The sequence below is a fragment of the Dendropsophus ebraccatus genome, chromosome 3, assembly GCF_027789765.1.
Source record: "Dendropsophus ebraccatus isolate aDenEbr1 chromosome 3, aDenEbr1.pat, whole genome shotgun sequence".
Taxonomy (NCBI): domain Eukaryota; kingdom Metazoa; phylum Chordata; class Amphibia; order Anura; family Hylidae; genus Dendropsophus; species Dendropsophus ebraccatus.
This window is the reverse complement of record NC_091456.1, coordinates 62392470-62415240: the sequence shown is the minus strand read 5'-3', so window position 1 is coordinate 62415240 and position 22771 is coordinate 62392470. Positions and strand designations below refer to the sequence as shown.

Here is a 22771-nt window from a genome sequence, read left to right as displayed (position 1 = left end):
GCTGCTCAGAAGCTGTATACAGTGGTTTAGGGAACCATATCAGCCCAATTGGGCTGATTGGTTCAGTTTAAACCAAAACGCTCTTAATCCAAGTTACTCTTAAACCACTGTGTAAGTCACTGTCTTATTTTTGGGGAAACATGGTATTGTAAAGGCAGGCTTCTATAAGGGACACTAATCACTAATGTGGGGACTGGCTTCTATAAGGGACACTAATCACTAATGTGGGGACTGGCTACTATATGGGACACTAATCACTAATGTGGGGACTGGCTACTATATGGGACACTAATAACTAATGTGGGGACTGGCTACTATATGGGACACTAATCACTAATGTGGAGACTGGCTACTATATGGGACACTAATCACTAATGTGGGGACTGGCTACTATATGGGACACTAATCACTAATGTGGGGACTGGCTACTATATGGGACACTAATCACTAATGTGGGGACTGGCTACTATATGGGACACTAATCACTAATGTGGGGACTGGCTACTATATGGGACTCTAATCACTAATGTGGGGACTGGCTACTATATGGGACACTAATAACTAATGTGGGGACTGGCTACTATATGGGACACTAATCACTAATGTGGAGACTGGCTACTATATGGGACACTAATCACTAATGTGGGGACTGGCTACTATATGGGACACTAATCACTAATGTGGGGACTGGCTACTATATGGGACACTAATCACTAATGTGGGGACTGGCTACTATATGGGACACTAATCACTAATGTGGAGACTGGCTACTATATGGGACACTAATCACTAATGTGGGGACTGGCTACTATATGGGACACTAATCACTAATGTGGGGACTGGCTACTATATGGGACACTAATAACTAATGTGGGGACTGGCTACTATATGGGACACTAATCACTAATGTGGGGACTGGCTACTGTATGGGACACTAATCACTAATGTGGGGACTGGCTACTATATGGGACACTAATCACTAATGTGGGGACTGGCTACTATAAGGGACACTAATCACTAATGTGGGGACTGGCTACTGTATGGGACACTAATCACTAATGTGGGGACTGGCTACTATATGGGACACTAATCACTAATGTGGGGACTGGCTACTATATGGGACACTAATCACTAATGTGGGGACTGGCTACTATATGGGACACTAATCACTAATGTGGGGACTGGCTTCTATAAGGGACACTAATCACTAATGTGGGGACTGGCTTCTATAAGGGACACTAATCACTAATGTGGGGACTGGCTACTATATGGGGCACTATTATGGAGGCTGGCTACTATAAGGGACACTAATCATTAATGTGGGGACTGGCCACTTTATGGGACACTAATTACTATTGTGCAGACTGGCTATTATATGGGACACTATTGTGGGGACTGGCTAGTAAATGATACACTATTGTGGGGACTGGCTACTTTATTAGACACTATTGTGGGGGCTGTCTACAATATGGGACACTAATCACTAATGTGGGGTCTGACTACTGTATGGGACAATACTGTGTGGGGGGGGGGGGGGGGCGCTGGCTACTATTTGGGACACTGTGATTGTGCAGTGTCCTAGTACCTGTCTACCAGCTGCTATGTTATGAAGGCTGTCATGCACCTTTTGGCTATGTTCACACTACGTATATTTCAGTCAGTATTGTGGTCCTCATATTGCAACCAAAACAAGGAGTGGATTAAAAACACAGAAAGGATCTGTCCACATAATGTTGTAATTGAGTGGATGGCCGTCATATAACAGCAAATATTTGCTGTTATTTTAGAACAACGGCCGTTGTATAAAAATAATGGCAGTTATTTACCGTTATATGATGGCCATCCACTCAATTACAACATTATGTGGACAGATCCTTTCTGTGTTTTTAATCCACTCCTGGTTTTGGTTGCAATATGAGGACCACAATACTGACTGAAATATACGTAGTGTGAACCCAGCTTTTGAGTGTATCCAGAGTATCATGAATTTATCTTAATCTGTTTTATTGTCTATTTCACTGCTATTACTGCACATACACCGCTATAATGGTGCCCCCAGAGCACCGATCCGAGCTGCTTGTCCCTTCTAATGATTATCAGTGGAGCAGGCCAATGCAATGGGGGGGGGGCTTCATGGTAACCTCAAACAGCCGCCACCCCCCCCCCAACCCCCGCACTTTCCCAGAATACTAATTTCAAGGTTTTCCGTGCACACTATATAGTGCACACTATATGGAGACAGAATAGAGGAGAGAGGCAAGGCCCCCTCCACTTCACCATGGACCCCTCCCCCACCTCCTCACTAGGAGCTCGGGCTTCTTCCTGCTCCCCTTAAGATGTCGGAACAGAGGAGGAAGGGCAGGAGACGCTGCTGTGAAGGAAGAGGAGGTACTATGAACAGACCTGCATCTTCCCTACATTAATTGAGTGTGTTTGTGTCTGTGTATGTGCATATGTGTGTATTTATGTCATGTGTCTGTACTGTATATGTGCATATGTGTGTATTTATGTCAGCTGTCTGTGTATGTGCATATGTATGTCATGTGACTTTATACATGCATGTTTGTATCTATGTCATGTGTCTGTATATGTGCATATGTATCTGTCATGTGACTGTATATGTGCATGAGTTTATGTCTTTACTGTATATATGTGTGTATCTATGTCATGTGTGTATGAGTGTGTGTTTTAGTACTGTTGGTGTATATGTAACATGCATGTGTGTATACATCCCCCTTTTTAATGACCATATACTGGTAGATACCAGCTCTACACAGGCTCCTTAGACTGTATAAATAATAACAGTGACTTATATCCAGTTACTCACAAGTGATGTCTTCTCTGATCAGAGTTGATGGATATGACAGTGATGTATACATACCTGTCTCACTACCCCGCAGCTGCCAGATCCTGGCCCACCCACTTTTCACTACTGCCAGCATTTCAGCCACATCTGTTGACGTACCACTCCCACCATAAATGGACAATCAGCATAGTCAGTATAGAGTTTATGCTGAGCGGCCATTTCTGATAGGAGCAGCATGTTACTAGATGTTGCTGAAATTCTGACAGCAACAGGTCATAAAGGAAAAACTGACATTTCTCCTCTTTTCAAATCCATTCCTGGGTTTGGCTTAAAATTTCTGTCAGATAAATCTCTCTGTGTAAACGCACCATCAGAAAACCTCTTTAAGCCCCTCTGTGTATAGTAGTAGTTAGGCCCCCTCTATGCATTCATTTACTAGTTAGGCCCCCTCTGTGTATCCATACATTATGTAGAGCCCTATTAGGTAGTCCTCCCAATGCAGCTAACACCCCTAGTAAGTAAACATCCCCCTGTAGGAAGTTCCCCCGGTAAATGTTATGCCCCTGTAGGTACAGTAGTTATGCCCCGGTTGTAAATCCCCACAACTAATAGCAGCATCTACCATGTTAACATCCCATTGGTAGTTACCCCCTTCTTACTCCCCACCCATGTAGGCATCCTCCGTAATATTAAAAAAAAAAATACATCAATACTCACCTGGCTTCTCCTGCGCACCTCCTCTTTTCTGTTCTGCAGGCGGCGCTCTAGTGACGTTACTTACCCATCCTGATGGTGCTCCTCCCTGACAGTCTGGAGGCCGTGTCGCCCTGTGAGACCGCACTGGTCGCACATAGCTAAGGGTAGTTCCACAATTACATAATCATACATGATGAAGACATCTCACCGTATAGATGAATGACTTCTACATCATATAACACCATCATGTAGGGTATTTTAGTACATAACAATATCATGTCAGTAAAAATAATACAATGCCAGTAAAAACATCATCTCAATATGTCATAGCGTTCTCAAATACTGTAATTTGGAGTTGAAATACCAGATCAATTCGTGTTGCAGTTGCATTTTTAACTTCATCTCGTTAGTTTCCAAAAGAATGTGTTTTCACCTTTAATCTTTTCATTTAACAGTAAGGATCATGTTATACTCACTTACTGGGTCTTGTGATTGTACAAGATATAGTCTATCTATGACGTTGATGGCCTATTCTTCTAGCTTACCTCTTCCTAAAAATCCCATATATTTTCTACAAAATATTTTAATGTGTTTGGGACTACCATTTATTATTATTTCAACATAAACTTTATTCAAACAAAACAAAGAAAAAGCTGGAATACATTATCAACAATCTGCTCCCCTGAATACACTTGTTGAGTGACTGAGATTCCCAGCATGCAGATGGCTTGTTCATAGGTGTGCGCTCATTTCATTTGACAAACTACAATAATAAATGACATGCTCATCATCATTTTTATTTCATCTAGAGTTCTCAGCATGCTACATTAACCTGACAATGTTCATCCTGGCCTCATTTAACAATACATTTCATGCAGTTCACATATTGTTTGTAGTATTATATTATCATCACATATGTTTTCTCTGTGAACAGACTGTGCATAAGATTTGCATATTTAATTGATGTCCCTCTTACTTATAACAGTTATTAGAGACTATAAATACTTAGAAACAACACTGAATGTCGAATCAGAGTATTTTCAGCTACATATTCAGCTGTATATTTCATTGACCCTTGTAGAATGCTATTCTAGAATACAATACATAGGTCCTCAGTCTCTTAAGAATAATTCTATACATCAGGCAGGTGATCTAGCCAAATATTATTTACACAGTCCCACAGCAAAAAAAAAAAAAAAAAAGAGTATACACTATTTATTGCTTCCATAAGTGCAATGAATATTGGCCTATTAAATAAAATGTGTCTTTCAGTCTTATGCAGATGTGTGTACGACCACCGTTGTCTGTTAAGAAGAACTGTTGAGTATTCTAGAATCAGCTGAATCTGATCTCTCCTCATAGTCTTCCTCTGTGTAAATGGGCTGCTTTACTACAATAGAACAATTGTCTTCAGAGCCAGGGATCCTGGGATCTTCAGGAGGTCTTGGGGGAAGGACAGGTGAGCTCCTGAAGACACTGGAGGAAGTTCCAGAGAAAGGACTTACATACTGAGACCTAAGTTGGTATTGTTGTTGTAGAGTCATTGTGTTCCATAAAGTAACATCATTGGGCAGAAAGGGGCTAGACTGGTTCCTTGCTAAAGTGTTCCTCAGTAGTAGTGGGTACCTGGGTGGTTGTGGGAAGGGATGCTGTAAGGGCACAGCTAGTGGATTTGGAACCACATTGTTAGAATCTGCTGAGAAACGGAGTGTATCTGGTACTCTGAAGGCTGATCCCACTGACCACTTGGAGGAAGACAATGGATATGAGCCAAGGGTATGCTCGAAAAGGTGACCATTAGAAGGTAACATAATGCCATCTGGATCAGTTGCAGTTCTCTCTCCTGTCATAGAAGATCTGCTTGATAGAAGGACTTCTACAGCACCAACAAGGTCACCCCCACATCCTTTTAAGATAAGTTCTAGCACAGTAGGTTTTTGGCTTGGAAATATTTTCTTAAGTACCTCTAGAGGAGGTCTGTTGGACTTCAAGCTAAATGGCAAAGACACTGTGCCAGAGGAGCCCTCAATAATAAGATGGTTGTGCTCTGCTTGGTACTTGGGGCTATCTGGTGTACTTTCAGCACTGCTGCAATTCTTTTGTGCTGGATAGCCTGACTCATCCACTGATACCACTTCAGGGCTTTCTGGGGTACAGCAAGGCTTCACATCTGGGGGAGACCTTTGATCTGTATCTTTGTCACTGTAGCTTTCTCCATTGTCAGTACCGCTGCTGTCACCTAATCTCTCCTCTGACAGATCTGAAAAATCAGGGAACCCAACAGAAAAAAATAGTTAAACACTTGCTTATAAGGCATATACATTATACATGTATGAATTTCAGTATATATTATTATTGTACTCTATATTCTTTTGAATATATAAATACTCCTGGGGATAATATTCCTATGACCAATTAATTATAGAAGCCAAAGAGCTCATGAACCAATATTTACAGAAAAAACAAATGAAAAAAAAAAATCTTTATCACTAAGGGAGATTGACCTGTGTCTTTTTTTTGTTTTTAATGCCAGTGCAGTTTTTGTAGCAGTATTTTTTTGTCTAAATCAGAAGGGTTTCCAAAAGCATAAATCTTATCTTTATAATTTACATTTTTTTTTTATTAATTTCTGAAAATTAAACAAAAAAACAAACACTCTAGTATAACTATAAATATTATTATAACAATTTGTTTAAAAAAAATATTTGTATCTATCTATCTGATGGGACACTACAAAGATGTATAAACACAATGGATTATAATCTGTGCCTCTAATTTATCATTTATGCATCAAATCTACAGCAGATGCATAGAAGGATTAGCCCTATTGTCATTTAATGGGTCATTTTTAGCATTACACACAGATAAGGGATATAACACTTATTTCTACTGAGGACATTTTGATGGGGAGCAGATTGCCATCAGATATCTCACAGATTTAAGTGCATAAAACACATCAAAATCCACATGGGGAAAAAGAAAAAAAATTGAACACACCCAAGGGTATGCCCATAGAATATTTTTTTTATTTTCTTAGATGGCCTCAGGGTATGAGCATATAAGTCTTTTATTTACATGGATTTTAACACATATTTTGCTTAGAAACTATTAAATCTGACATCAATCTACATCTAATACATGTGAATAGGGTTTCCATAACCCCATCTACCTACAGTGGAACATCTCTGCGGTTCAGAAAAAAAATCTGTTGTGGAAATAAATGGAATTTAACTTATTTACAGGGTTACATGGATGAATAGCTGTATGGTAACACATAGTATTTCCATCAGTCTTTTTAGTCACTGTTTTTTTCAACCAAATCCAGGAGTGGAACTGACAGGAAAAAATTATAATGGAAAGGTTTGCCCAATTTCTGTTTTTTTTCAACCCACTTCTGGTTTTGGTTGAAAAAAAGATAGAAATACTATGTGTAAACCTAGCCTATGACAAGATCCTTATATGAATCTGCTGCACACCTGCAACAAATCTGCCTCCCAAATTCATGTCCAATTTTAATCCATTGTGTGAACACAGCCCCACACTGACAGATACAGATTGCAAAAATTGCATTATATAAATGACACTGTTGGTATATAGCTACCTGAGATAACCAATCTGACAATGAATATTGGTGAACATCCTTAGCCCACTATAATTATAATTATTTTATATAATAATTATTAGCATCTGGTTATTAACATTTTAATCAATTTCTTTCAAGTATATGTATCTGCCTGCACAAAAGTGGTACTTGAAAATTGAAAAAATATTCTGTTTTTACTGTTTGAAGCAACAAACCAAACTTATACAAAAATTTTTTTATTGATAATAAAAATAATGCTAATGCACAGGAGTAAATAACACGCGGGACTTTACACTATTTTTCCAATAAGCAGTAAAGAGCTTTCCCGAGCCTTGATAACTGAATAAGGTTTTTTTTACATACGTCTGAAATCCTGCACTCTGTCCAGTATATTATGGGAGAGAACTCGCAATATACACATACAACCTGCTGCTGAAGAAGAAGAGGAGCTGCAATAGTAGTACCATATCTTATAAGTCATTTTTTTAATATTATAAATCCCATTATTTTATCTTACAAAGGAAATCTAGTAATATGATAAAAAAAAATATATTTCTTATTCCAAATATTTGTTGTGCTGTCTACTAATCTAGTAGTGAATGAAAGAGTGAGAGCACTGCCCGATCCCCAGGGAGCCTGCACTATATTGGGCTCATCACTCAGAGGACACATTGCATTACACTGATACCAATGGACCCCCGGGATACAACAAGGTGCCCATACAGGTCACTGTCCTCCCCACAGAGAAGGAGGGCTTGTATAGATGGTAAAGCACCGCTCCTCCTCACCACTGCACTCAATGATATCACTCATGCATAGGAACTTGTGGTGGTAAAGTAGCCAGGCATCTTTTTGTTTCTTCTATTATACATATACATTGTATCAATATATATATATATATATATATATATATATATATATATATATATATATATATATATATATGTAGTATTATATCTAAAGAAAGCAAGATAGATAGGAGATAGACAGATAGATAGATAGATAGATAGATAGATAGATAGATAGATAGATAGATAGATAGATAGATTGATAGATTTAACAGACACACATTTACTTGGATAAAAATAAATGTTATAGATCTTTGAAGCCAAAGCCAGGAACAGACTATAAAAAGGGAACGGGTAATAAAGGAAAGGCTGGAATCTCTCCTCTTTTCAAATCCATACCTGGCTTTGGCTTCAAAAATCTGTCAGATAAATCTTTCTGTGTAAACGCACCATTAGTATATGTTGAATATATATTGAGCTAAATTGACAAAATTATCGTCTTCTTCATTTCCTTTTGAATGAAACTATGCTATTTAGTATTGTATTGTATTGTTTCGTTCTGCATGTACATACGTAGCTCATATCTATTTCTATATTTACCTGTCTATCCGCGTATTTATACGTTTATCAATGTATTTATCAGCTGTATCTCATATCTATCTCTACTGGATCGCGATGCATGTATCTGTCGGTTCTCTCTCCCGGCTCCCGGTCCTGCACGAAGTGTGTGTGGAGCATCCTGTCTCTGAGAGCGGATGCTCGGAGTTCTCCGGTAACTTGATCCCCCGTACTCCCGGTGACATGAGGGAGGATGCTCGGAGTTCTCCGGTAACTTGATCCCCCGTACTCCCGGTGACATGAGGGAGGATGCTCGGAGTTCTCCGGTAACTTGATCCCCCGTACTCCCGGTGACATGAGGGAGGATGCTCGGAGTTCTCCGGTAACTTGATCCCCCGTACTCCCGGTGACATGTTTTGGCACGGGTTGAGGCTACCCTTGCTTTCCTCCTTGAGCAATGTATCACTATGCCCCACTACTTGTCTCCTTCATCTGAGCTGAGAAGTGGCCCGGGGACTTATAATAACTCATAATGTGATAAACCGCATCGGCAGCGACTGACAGCAGCTTCATACACAGTGATTGTATCCACACCCTGCAGCTAGGGGCACCGGGCAGTCCTGGCAGCTGCCAATGTGTGCCCAGGAAATGCCACTTATCCCCGATCACTGACACCGGCCAGATAGGAGGCTGGGATGGCACCGGGGCAAAACTATGGGTCTAGATGATATTGATAAATAGTAACTTGTTCCATCTTTGATATGTTACATCATTCAATTAAATTTATATCAATGACCAGGAAAGAAAAGAGGAGTTTTACATTAAAGGCTGGGAAATTTGCTTTGCACTTTAATGTATGGCACCTAAGCAAGACATACTGGAGATGGATGGATAGATAGATATACAGACAAATAGGTGATTGATAGAGCGATAGATAGATAGATAGATAGATAGATAGGAGATAGATAGATAGATATTAGATACTGTATATACATAAATAGATACATAAATAAATAGGCGATAAGACATGCATGGTATTTATTTTCCTAATCTCTTCCAGAATAAATGTATTGTTATGTCTCCTCCTCGCATATACGTTTGTATAGTTGACCGATGCGTCTATCCTCTGTCCCCAGCAGCCTTTGGGTCTCTATTATTATCATTGTGTTGGCTATGTGGCATAGTTATTATTAGGAGCAGTATGGTGTATTATTACCCTCTATTACAGCCTGTGGTGGTACATACCCGTCTTCCCTGGCAGCTGCATGGTAGAGGACGGCTCCTGTGCCCACCTGATGGCCATCTCTCCGGGCCGGGCGGCGGGCTGACTGGTGTCGGCGGGCAGGCCTGGCATAGATCGGAGAGTGTCCGGGATGAGGCTCTCCAGGCTCTCGTTGGCCTGCTGCCTCCTGAGGGCCACCTGTGCCGCCATCACCCGCTGCCGCTCTATGATCAGGATGCATTTCTCACACGTACAGTCCTTGAAGCGGCAGTAGCGCTTGTGGCCCTTCAGCCAGGAGAGGACCCCGTGGTTCCTGCACCGGGCACACTTCGGGGTCCTCTGTAGGGGGGCTCGGGGCTGTGATACCGGGCCCCCCATGTACAGGTAGGGAGAGCCGTAACCATTCATAGTCCAGCCGCTAACACCAGTCTATGGGAGCAGGAGAAGCGCTGTCCGCATAGAGTAGAGATGCGGCTTCTGTGCGGTTCTGAGCTGGTATAAGATCCTGAGTCCTGGGCTACATCCCCAGCCGCCTGGTGTGCACAGGCCACTTGTCAGGTAAGCTGTAACTATAAGGATACAAGGCTGCAGCTGCCTGTCCTGTCCCGGCTGTGTGAGTGTGAGCCTGACAGGGGGGAGATAGGTGGCAGCTCTCCCCCTCCTCTTATCATCATGTCTCCGCCTCTTATCCTCTTCTCTAGCCTAGTCCAGCATAGGGAACCTCATCACATTCTCTATGGTCACCCCCATCATCCACCTGAGGGGTAGAAGGGAGACGGTTTCTTCTGCCACCTTGTCCAGGATCAAGGGGTCAAACAGCTTAGTGCTGGGGCAGCCAAAGGTCATAGGGCAACCATCATACTGTGATATTACTACAGTACATTCTAGCCATATACTACTACTGGAATCCTCAGTTGTTTGTTTCTGTCAAAATGCATCCCATTTGGTTATCAGATTGCTTTACGGCAACTAAAGTAAAGCTGCCAAGTCCTATAAGAATGCTCCATGTCCTTGTGGTGTTACCAGTGTGTCAGCTGTACAAATAGTGAGCTGGATACACAGCAGTGTATATGTGGCTGCCTTCTCATCTATTACACAGAATAAATGTCAGGGGGATTATGGGGCAGATAAATGAAGGAGGAGGCTGTAATGGCTGCCTGTGCCCAGGTGCTAAGTCACCACAAAATACTGCCTGCTGCTGGGTCCTACAGGGAGAGATGGGATACCTATTTATTGGGAGACTTGGGGAGGAAACGATGAAACTGAAGAATTGCACAATAATCCTGCTGTTTATGAAGTTACTTGTGTTATAGGAAGCTGCTGTAATGGATTGTCAGCAAGATGGAGGGCGCACATGCAGTTAGATTTTGCTACACACTCCCAGCTCCTATTTCCCAGCTCGGAATTAACTTTATTAAGTTCATTAAATCCCAGTTGTCTCCAGTGCGTTGTCTGTGTGGGATACTGGCTGAGGTGCAATGAGCATTAATCCTGGGCACCTTCCTGGGCATGTAACCCTTCCAGTGCCAGTACAAAGCCCATTCTCCTGGCTCAGCATGCTCACTTGTGTTCTCCATAGTACTAAACCTTATTGCAGCAGCAGCAGCACAACATATTTCCACCCAACTAACAAATGTTCTTGTCACTTTTCTACCAAGCTTTTCTTTCCTGCGCACAAAGGAAATATAAGTATTTCATTGTCCTCTGCTTCTCCACTATATGATTTACACGGCTATTCACAGGAGCTTCACAGCAAGGTCGGGTTTCACATATTGTTCCAAACAAAAGACACTATATATACCATGTATACATTCCCCGACCTCTCTGCTCTCTAGAAAGGTGAGGGGAAAAGAGTCGCCCGACATTCTCTACCTGACGCCTATTTATTCTATATGCTATATCGAATTATTATCTATCTATCTATCTATCTATCTATCTATCTATCTATGTATCTATCTCCTATCTATCTATCTATCTATCTATCTATCTATCTATCTATCTATCTATCTGTCTATCTCCTATCTATCTATCTATCTATCTATCTATCTATCTCCTATCTATCTATCTATCTATCTATCTATCTATCTATCTATCTATCTATCTATCTATCTCCTATCTATCTATCTATGTATCTATCTCCTATCTATCTCCTATCTATCTATCTATCTCCTATCTATCATCTATCTATTTATCTATCATCTATCTCCTATCTATCTCCTATCTATCTATCTATCTATCTATCTATCTATCTATCTATCTATCTATCTATCTATCTATCTATCTATCTCCTATCTATCTATCTATCTATCTATCTATCTATCTATCTATTTCTCACAGTACATATATTTATGTCTTTTGCTAACTATGGTAATTTATTCACATCTACTTGTACTCTTTTCTATCTCTATCCTCTAATCTGATATATATATATATATATATATATATATATATATATATACCATTTTACATGTATATACCTGTTCAATATCTCCCAGATATTATCATATGTGATATCTCATACCATACCAGTGAGCTGGCATTATAAAGTAATATATGTCCCATCATAAATAATGGTGCTACAAGAAGATCTCCAATCCATACAAAACAATAATAAAGCTTTAGAACACACCATATATTTGTTATGTTATAAAATATTACAGTCCACATGATCATTTTGAGGTTTCGCCCCACTTTTACCCTCACCCTCGCTGTAGAGACTGGAGGCAGTGTGACAGTATATTGTCTGCCCTTGTACATTACATTCTGGAGGAATATTCAGGAGTAGGGTGAAAAGTCTCAATATTATAATGATTTAAAAAAAAAATCTTAAGTGTGTTCTGTATTCTATTGGTGAGCTAATGCAATGATTCTTGTGTGCCGTCAGTATACACCCCCTGATGCAGAGGCCCCCTGTCCCCCCTGTATACACTGCTGGGCACATCTTAACACTCCATTGATAAAGTGCGCTAATCCCTTTCTCCTACTTAATTTGCTGGGAATGTTGTACATATCCTACTATTTGACAACATACCCCTATAGGGCCAAGTTTGTATTTATGTTGGCACAATGTCTCCTGCCTGAAAGTCTATTGTAACCCAACACCTGACAACCTCCAGTGCTCTTAGCGTGCTGAGAAAAGGTTTATTCAGGCACATAATGGGATCCCAGCAGAAAGCCTTTCATAGAAAGGGGCCATGGTAAACTTCACCACATGAACTCGGTTTCCAGGGCTATTAAGCTGTTAATTGGAAAATAGCAGAGGAAATTTCAAGGTGACTATAAGGCGTTAGTAGTTATCGCCTCTGAGAGAGAATGGGTCTGCATCTGGCCACAGGCTGCCCCATGTCTGGGAACCCAGCACCTATGCATGGCAGAGCCTCACACTATCACATAGGAACTGCCTATAGCCTTGCAACTTATCAAACTTCTCAGTGCAGAATACAATGTATTGTAGCTATCAGCCAGTCCAGTATTGCCTGTGGTCTTCCCTGAGAAGCAGTGCTATATGTCAGCCATCTGCAGGAACCTTCCCATCTCTCTGGCTGATGCTGTTGCTTGGTCTTTATTTAATAAGTTTACATTTCGTGGCACTTTCCATCTGAATTGGTTCCCAGTTTCCTCTGACTGGCTGCCAGGTCTGGTGCACAGACAGGAGCTGCTACAGTGTGTACACAGCAGGATGTATACAGTGACAGCAGGCGGCTGGGGAACTATCCATGTCCTATAACCAGCGCTCACAGCAGGTGCCATGCTGGGGAATGGGATAGAGCCCGGGGCTGTACAAGTGATAGGGACAGGGTAATGGGCCGGATGACTGATAGGCTGTCCCCTGCTAGGCTGCTCACTGTGCAGCGATAACTATACAGTTATAGAGAAGCTGCTATTCCTTATAGCGGGGGCTGCCCTCTGGGCTGACACTGCTCATAGCCTCACAGCTTCATGTCTCTCCATATATCTATTACTGGGGCATCTCTATGCATCCCTGTCCCCTGGTGAAGATGGATTCCTGCCATCCTGTCAAACTGCTAGGGAGACAGGGTTATTACATGGTCTATATGGATATCCCTCCAGTACCATATATATATATATATATATATATATATATATATATATATATATATATATATATATATAATCTCCTATACCTCGTCTACCTCCCTAAATAGTTATCACAGGATCAGTATCACGAATATATCTCTCTATCCATCCACACACAAACATTGTGCATATATTGTACCCATCATTTATAATTATTTACAATACTAAATACTGTATGCCATAAAAGATTCTAGTAAAATGTATGTTACCATAAAACACCTCTATATACATTGGGAAAGGCATACAACGCTGTAACACCGATCCCATAATGCAGAGGAATATACACTGGTGTCATTATTTCTCTCTCTATATATATATAGTTATTTATTATTTCCCATTATAAAGCTCCCCTATAATAACCTACATTTCTGTTCCCTTTATCCTGCCTCCCCATACAATACACAAGAGCAATTATTTACACGTGAAATGTATGATCCATTGTGCCCTGGCAAGGAAGGGGTGTAGAAGGAGTGCCAGCCAGTGCCAGGGCATGGAGGGCATTACCACGCTGGTGCAGGGATGTCTCCCGTGTACCGGGCAGCGCTCCTGGATCCGGTAATAATAACCGAGGAGGAGGGAGAAGCGCATCTGCTGCAGCAACTAGCCGGGACTGACCGGAGGAGGATGCACAAATGATATATTCCCATCAGATATTGTCCTTGTCATATCAGATAAGAAAAAATATTTATATTCACATAATACATTGTCCTTCTATTATTTTAGGTTTTCGGCAACTATTTTAATAGATCCTGTACAGTAGACACAAGCAGGTTTTATTGTATTGGTCCTAATCCTGTAATCCTAAATATATGTAAGTGTGGGAAGATCCGAGCAATGTGGCTTCCCATACACTCACCATTAGTTCTCCCTTCCACTCTTTTCACATATATTAGTTATTTTGGAATTGTCTATTTTGGCTGTAAAAACATATGGCTTTATTTTATTCTCATTGTCAACAGGAGCACAGAACAAGCCTATCAATTGTCCAATCCCTCCTGTACAGAAAATCAGACTGGATGTGTAACTCAGAATTGTATAAACATACTTTCATTCCCCCTTCCATGCACTTTTCTAAAGCTTAAAAAAAACAAAAAACTTTTATTTACATTTTTTAAACTTTTTTTTTTTTTATCATGCCATTCAATTATTCCTTTTCCATCACATGACCTGTTATTATTGCCACAAGGCCTACTCCTTACACTCATATTTTCTGGTATGTGATTGATTTTTCCCTACAAATTCTGCCTTACTTTAATCATGTAATTCATAGACTTCTCTAAAATAATGTGATAAAACACTACAAAAACAAACAAAAAACCTAAACACACAATGAATGGTTGAAAAATACCACTGGGTGCTGATTTTTTTAAAAAAACTGCCAAACCTCTTGACCCACAAACCCCAGTCCAGGTGAAAACAAATGCCACAAACAAGCACAGTGGGTGTAGTTTGTATTTTCCTAATGTCTTCCAACTAACATGGCAGCAGAGGGTGACAAAAAACAGGTGAAATGCAACGCCTCAAAATAGTGTAAGGGTGCCAGCAGATCTTTTCCTTTTTTTTTTTTTTTTAGATCTATGTATCTATTATCCTAGAGAGAAAGAGAAATCTGTCAGTGGAATCCACCAATTGTCTCCATCTATGAGGGTTGGCAGATCCTCACCCAAGTCCTTAACCCCTTAAGGTCAAAGCCTATTTTAGTTTTTGCGCTTTTGCTTATTCCATTTTAAGTTTAAAAGTCCATAGCGCTTGCATTTTTTCACCTAGAGACGTATATGAGCGCTTATTTTTTGCGAAACCAATTGTACTTTGCAATGACAGGCATTATTTTTCCATAAAATATGCTGCGAAACCGGAAAAAAATCATTTGCGCTGTCAAATTGAAAAAAAAAACGAATTTGTTTTGATTTCGGGGAGTTTTGCATTTACGCCGTCCGTCCTATGGTAAAACTGACTTGTTATGCATGTTCCTCAAGTCGTTACGATTACAATGATATATAACATATAACTTATATTGTATCGGATGGCCTGTAAAAAATTCAAACCATTGTTAACAAATATACGTTCCTTAAAATCGCTCCATTCCCAGGGTTATAGCGCTTTTATCCTTTGGTCTATGGGGCTGTGTGAGGTGTCAGTTTTTGCGCCATGATGTGTTCTTTCTATCGGTACCTTGATTGCGCATATACGACTTTTTGATCGTTTTTTATTACATTTTTTCTGGATTTGATGCGACCAAAAATGCGCAATTTTGCACTTTGGAATTTTTTTGCGCTGACGCCGTTCACCGTGCGAGATCAGGAATGTGATTAATTAATAGTTCGGGCGATTACACGCGCGGCGATACTAAATATGTTTATTTATTTATTAATTTATATTTATAAAATGGGAAAGGGGGGTGATTTGGACTTTTATTAGGGGAGGGGATTTTTTATTAATAAAAACACTTTTTTACTTTTTTTTTTACTGTAACTAGAAGCCCCCCTGGGGGACTTGTATATAGACAGCACTGATTTCTCATAGAGATCAATGCTGTGTATATACACAGCAAAGATCGATTAGATCGGTCATAGATTACTATGGCCTGCTGCAGGCCATAGCAATCTATTGCCGAGCCGGGATCTGCGTCATTCCGACGCTGAGGCCCGGCACGGGCAGAAGAACGGATCTCCCCCCGCGATCGCATCGCAGGGGGGAGATCCGTCCCACTAGACACCAGGGACGTGCGGCGCAGTGCCTCTAAATGCAGCTGTCAGGTTTGACAGCTGCACTTAGAGGCTTAATTAGCCGGCGCGGCAACGGGACCCGCGCCGGCTAATAGAGGCACTGCCCGGCTGCACGAGTCAGCCGGGATCAGCGCCGTTCAGAGCGGGGTCCCGGCGGGACCCCGCTCTGAACACCCCAAGCGGCACCATGACGTATCAGATACGTCATGGGTCGCTAAGGGGTTAAAGGAGTTGTCCAGCGAAAATCTTGTTCTTTTAAATCAACTGATATCAGTTTTCTATGAATCCCCATAGAAATCCTCTCCTGCTCTGGACAGTTCCTGTCTCGGCCAGAGATGTCAGCAGTGAGCACTGTGTCAGACTGAAAAGAAAACAACATTTCCTGCAGGACAAACAGCAGCTAATAAGTACGGGAGGACTTGACATTTTTTAATAGAAGTAAATTACAAATCTATATAACTTTCTGATATCAGTTGATCTGAAAGAAAAAGATTTTCGCTGGATAACCCCTTTAAGCTCAAGGGAATCTAAGAAAAACAAACCTTAGAACTGGCATCAGCCATTTTATTTATCAGCTGAAAGACCTTTAGCCTGACAATTATGTTATGTCTCTGGTCATCTTATACTTCCATCCTTCATTCTGGTATCAAAATAATTAAGTGTCTCAAAGAAAAGCCTAGAACAAATAAATAAATAACCAAGACAGTTTTGCATTGGGTATTATGGATACCAGATTAACCTCCACACTGGGAAGACGTGATTTGCTGAGCTGGCAACCCTCATGTAGCCAAGTGTAAGGGGGTGGGGGGCTATATGGGCAAATTGTTAAAATTTCAGACACTATTTCCAAGCTGCCATCAGCAGAAGGATAAGAAAAAAATGAGGTTGGCTCAATGTCCAATATCTCTGCTGTCCAATATATTCTTTATAACATGAATATATCCTAATAGTCATCAGTATAGCAGCCCGCCCTGCCCCATTGTGAGTGGCTTTGTCACAATAGCAGCGCTAGAAGGGCACAGGGACTGCAGTAACTGGCTGACAAGTGTGATAAAATGATCTCCCTTAACTAAACTCGTAAAGCACTAGGCAATAAAACTCAATCTTCTGTAAAATCCAATTAAGTCATTATCTGACTGATTGTATCTTTAATTGAAAACAGAAGTGACAGTAAATTTCTGTGATATATCAGGATCAATCGATACCGCTATACGATTCAGCCTCAAGAAGTGATTTATAATGTCAAAGCCATATAGGTAACTCCACATTATTCTCTCTAAAACCACTGGTGGATGAAATTAAGAGTAAGTACATTTAATAAAAAAACAAGATGGTCAGGTTATTGATTACAACAGATGGGGGCGAAATCAAATAGATGTTTTCAAAAGCACAAAGCGAAAAAAATACAAGTAATTTTTTTTTTTTCTACTTTAATACAGCTTACCAAGTATACACACAGGTAGATTTAGTCATCAATAACATTTTTTATTTTCATTGCAGCTGCAACAACAGTGCATCTCAGCCCAGAGGGTGGAAAAAGAACACAACACATTGTAACATTTCCACACTAGGATGAACACTCTGGATTCCGTACACTTAACCGATAAAAGGTTGGGTTAATAAAAGCAATGCATCACACAACAATACTCAGAAATCTAACAAAACGTAAAAACTTGTATATACTGCAAATCAAAGGCAGATGCCTCTGTGAAATAGAAAGTACAACTGTTATACTCTCAACCCTGCATGTAAAAGGTAATCATATAATAATAAGGTAATGCATATAAAAGGTATAAGTAAACATGATTTATCAAAGGCGTAAAATAGAAACTGTCCACAGCATCCAATCACAGCTAGGGTTTCAGCTCTGGTGAAATGAAAGCTGAGCTGTGATTGGTTGCTATAAGCAGTTTACACCAGTTCCTGTTTTACACCTTTCATAAATCTGGCCCATAGTATGTAAAGTGTGTATTATGGATTGCTTTCCAACACAAAAGTAACTTTTTGAGAACATGTCAACATCAAACAGCAGAACATCTTATTAAAATATGACATATACAAACTGTTGACTACTGTGAAGGCCTGGCTCTGGTTATCTTTGTTGTATTTTACCTGTTAATATTTTAGGAACAGAAGTGCTCTAAGAGTTGCACTTACATAAGGCTGGGGCTACACAATGACCTTGGTAATGCAACAGCAATTCTCATCTAAGCCTATTACAGTTGTGACAGCCAAGTCACAATCATCCATGGCTTGCATTGAGATTTATGGAAGCAACTTGTGACCAAAAATCATTATTTTAGGACTGTTAGATTGCAGTCACAATGCATCAATTCACTAAAATTTTTTGCAACACTGTACAATCAGGTCACATGAGCAAAGAAGCCCTCATCTAAAATGGATAGAATAGTTATGCACCTGTCTAGTGTACATGTTAAGGAAATGTGGCTCTGGAAAAAGACCAGCATTAAAGGGGTTATCCAGCGCTACAAAAACATGGCCACTTTTCCCCTACTGTTGTCTCCAGTTTGGGTGCGGTTTTGAAACTCAGTTCCATTGAAGTAAATGAAGCTTAGTTGCAAACCACACCTGAACTGGAGACAAGAGGGGGGGGGGGGGGGGGAGAGTGGCCATGTTTTTGTAGCACCGGATAACCCCTTTAAAAATGATGACACAGGTTGTTACTATTTCAATGTGAACCTTCCAACTCTCCACCCATGGTCATAAGTCAGGGAGCTGACACCCCTGGTGTTTAGCTTTAGAGGGGTTATCCAGGGAAAATCTGTTTCTTTCAAATCAACTGGTTTCAGAAAGTTATATAAATTTGTCATTTACTTCTGTTTAAAAATCACAAGTCTTCCCATAACACCACATTATCAGCTGCTGTATGTCCTGCAGAACATTGGGGATTCTTCCCAGTCTTACACAGTACTCTCTGATGACATCTCTGTCTGAGACAGGAACTGCACAGAGCAACAGCAAATCTCCATAAAAAACCTCTCCTGGCCTGGACAGTTCCTGTTTTGGCCAGAGATGTCAGCAGAGAGCACTGTGTCAGACTGAAAAGAATACACTGCTTCCTGCAGGACATACAGCAGCTGATAAGTATGGGAAGACTTGAGATTTTTAAATAGAAGTAATTTACAAATCTATATAACTTTCTGAAACCAGCTGATTTTAAAGAAAAAGATTTTTATTGGATAATCCCTTTATTCACCGTGGGCCAAAAAGTACTCCTACAGTGGCAGAAAGATGTGCTACTACATGGCTCCATACAAATAAATGTGACAGCACAAAATACTAGTAGCAATAAGAAGCACTCTCGGCAGGGGACCCCTTCTGTTTTGTCCATTTACCCTATAGTTATCCTAATAGCATAACCCTTTTACATTTCCCAGCATCCATCTAGCTTTAGATTGGATCTCTATCTCTACTGCTTTATAGAATTTCATACATTAATCCTTGATGTATACTACACTAACATAGACCAAAATGACACTCTTATGGCTTCTATTGGGTAATGATGGTATATGGCTATATTCACCTTATACAATGGAAGGTTTTCTGGTAAATACAGTAAAAGCAGTTTAAAACTAGCCAAAATCATATGTATTTGCAACCCCAGGTTACACTATAGGGTCGCCTTCAAACATTGCATTTGCTACAAAGGAACCAATATGACACAGTGTAGACCCATCTTTATAATATAGAGTATCTATTAGTGTTGAAACTTTTTTCTTTTTACAGCTGATTAAGAATAAAAGTAGCAAAAGTAGCCATCTGACTGGCTACCAACTGGACAACACTATTTTTTCTCAGCACTGCCATTAAGTGACAATGCCATCTATTCTCATAGGATAGAATAACATTTATATGGCTACAAGCTGGCTTCTCTTGATTGGCCCCTCTGATGTGGCAGGGTTGGAAATTGGTCAAACCATCATTTTTTTCCCCAGACTCCATTATCAAAGAAATCCTCAGTTAACTAAAAAATAAAGAATTTACCACAACTTAGGTAACTATAACATTATCAAATAGTAAGTAAATTTACTTGTACATTATGATAACAACAAAACTTGTATTTAATGGCAAAGCAATGGATGAGGCAGAAGAAAGGAACTCATGTATCCTGGTGCAACAGATCCTGAGCATGCCTCTGCCTTTAAATACATAGGCACTTTTAATTGTTGCTGATAGTTTTGGTGAAACTCTTGGTAGTGTCAGATGACCTTACTCCCCATCATCGGTAATAGTAGTAACAGTGTATGGAGAGGCTTCAGTAGAGGCTTCGCACTCAGCTCCACCTTTGGTGCTCTCGCTGCTGATTGAAGAGTTGCAGGACATGGAAACCAATCCTGAGTCCTGGCTGCTTGGTGGAGAAAACACTGCACACAAACAGACAACACACACAACAGTCACTTGTCTTTTAATACATTAGAGACATAACAACTAAGAATAAACAATATATTAAATACTTTGACAAATCATTCCAACAGGCTGTCCCATGTAGCAGGTATTCTATAATAGACATCTCCCCACCCAACATTCTTTGTATTGCCGCTAAGCTTGCACAATGGGCACCATTGGCCCACTGCAAGTCCATTGAAAGTCTAGCTCACTTCTATTGGTTCCTAGGATACACAGACAGAGGACATTGCACCTCAATAGAGATAAGCGAGCCTCGAGCACACTCTGGTTCTTCTGAACCCTCTGCATTTGAGCACCAGTGGCTGCAGAAGTTGGAAAGAGCCCTAGAAAGCATGGATACAACCTATGGCTAATTCTCCAGAGTACCCCTTTAAAGAGACTCTGTACCCACAATCTGACCCCCCCAAACCACTTGTACCTTCTTGTCTCCTATTCATCAACTGTGTCAGCCCGGCACACGGGCTGGATCGTTAAGGCACCTGTGTAGTTCACTGCAGAGGAATAGGAAATATCCTGCCAGTGTCATTCCTAATGATGAGGAGGGTGGTGAGGAGAGACAGAGGGGTGGTGCAAGGTTAGGGCACAAATACTGTAGGCCACGGCTGTTTGACACAGGGCTGCCAGTTGAAGGGTACAAACCCACACACCGTATACGCAGCAGATACGCAACAAATACGCCGCAGATTTGATGGTGCAGATTTGATGCTGTGTTCAGTTATTTAGATCTAATCTGCTGCGTATTTGCTGCGTAATCGCAGCAGTAAATATGCTGCGTATACGGTGTGTAGGTTTATACCCTAAAAGTAGTTTTTTAAAACAATAACTGCATCACCTGCCGAATGGACCCCAGGACAGATCTTGGATTAAAAGCAGCTATCCGAAGGTACAAGCGGTTTGGGGGGACAGATTGTTGGTACAGAGTCGCTTTAACTATATTTGTTGAGACGGGAATATCTGTTTATTATTTTCAAATTCACCCAGTTGGCTAAGGCAGAAAACTACCCCACATTACCAAGATTATATGTTATGTAAATCATAACTGGCTAGTTGTGGGAATAATTTGCAGTTAATAAATAGGTAATGCCAAGACATAACATAAGCCTATAGTCTATGACAGCAGCTATTTATTTCTTAAGGGTTAAAAAAAAACTGTGAGTCACTTTAAAGCGACTCTGTACCCACAATCTGTCCCCCCCCCCAACCGCTTGTACCTTCGGATAGCTGCTTTCAATCCAAGATCTGTCCTGGGGTCCGTTCAACAGGTGATGCAATTATTGTCCTAAAAAACAACTTTTAAACTTGCAGCCTGTGCCAAACGGGAGTATCTATGCCCCAACTTTGCACCACCCCTCCGTCCCTCCTCCCCACGCTCTTCTTCATTAGGCAGATTGTCTCCTATTCGCCACCTGTGTCAGCACGGCACATGGGCTGGATCGTTAAGGACCTGTGCAGTGTTCAGCATGGAGAAAATGTGCCAGTGGCATTCCTATTGATGAAGAGGGTGGGGAGGGGGACTGAGGGGTGGTGCAAAGTTAGGGCATAGATACTCCCAATGGGCACAGGACTGCAAGTTTTAAAAGTAGTTTTTTAGGACGATAACTGCATTACTTGCCGAACGGACCCCAGGACAGATCTTAGATTAAAAGCAGCTATCTGAAGGTGCAAGCGGCTTGGGGGGGTCAGATTGTGAGTACAGAGTCGCTTTAAGCAGTGCAAAATTAAGACAGTCAAAGAATGAGAAAGATTTATCACAGTGGCTCATGCGGTTTGATAAATCTAGTGGTTTTTTGTATAGTGGTTTAGTGTATATGTGTTACATCTTAACCCATGTCATGCCATGTGAGACTGAGAAATCAAATTCTTTTA

General features: G+C 40.7%; 2 protein-coding genes across 4 annotated transcripts in view; both read right to left on the bottom strand.

Moving 5' to 3' along the window:
* Positions 1–4219: 4219 nt before the first annotated feature.
* On the bottom strand, positions 4220–10061 carry DMRT3 (doublesex and mab-3 related transcription factor 3). The gene is made up of 2 exons (XM_069964273.1): positions 9677–10061; positions 4220–5762 (listed from the first exon to the last, which is right to left on the bottom strand). Exons 1-2 carry the CDS (start codon positions 10059–10061, stop codon positions 4810–4812), a joined length of 1338 nt encoding a protein of 445 aa, XP_069820374.1. The 3' UTR covers positions 4220–4809.
* Positions 10062–19611: 9550 nt separating this feature from the next.
* DMRT1 (doublesex and mab-3 related transcription factor 1) overlaps positions 19612–22771 on the bottom strand; it is a 117822-nt gene continuing 114662 nt past the window's right edge. Inside the window, exon 6 of one of the 3 annotated variants that reach the window (XM_069961896.1) lies at positions 19612–20862. In XM_069961896.1, the coding sequence (XP_069817997.1) occupies positions 20708–20862 (155 nt within the window). In that variant the 3' untranslated portion in view covers positions 19612–20707. The remainder of the gene's footprint in view (positions 20863–22771) is intronic. The other 2 variants (XM_069961895.1, XR_011362147.1) reach the window with 2 other exon arrangements.

Coding starts and splice junctions, on each gene's coding strand:
- DMRT3 (XM_069964273.1), bottom strand. CDS start 10,061: ATGAATGGTTACGGCTCTCCCTACCTGTACATGGGGGGCCCGGTATCA. Junction 5,763..9,676: donor GCAGCTGCCAGGGAAGACGG/GTATGTACCACC, acceptor CTGATTTTTCAG/ATCTGTCAGAGGAGAGATTA.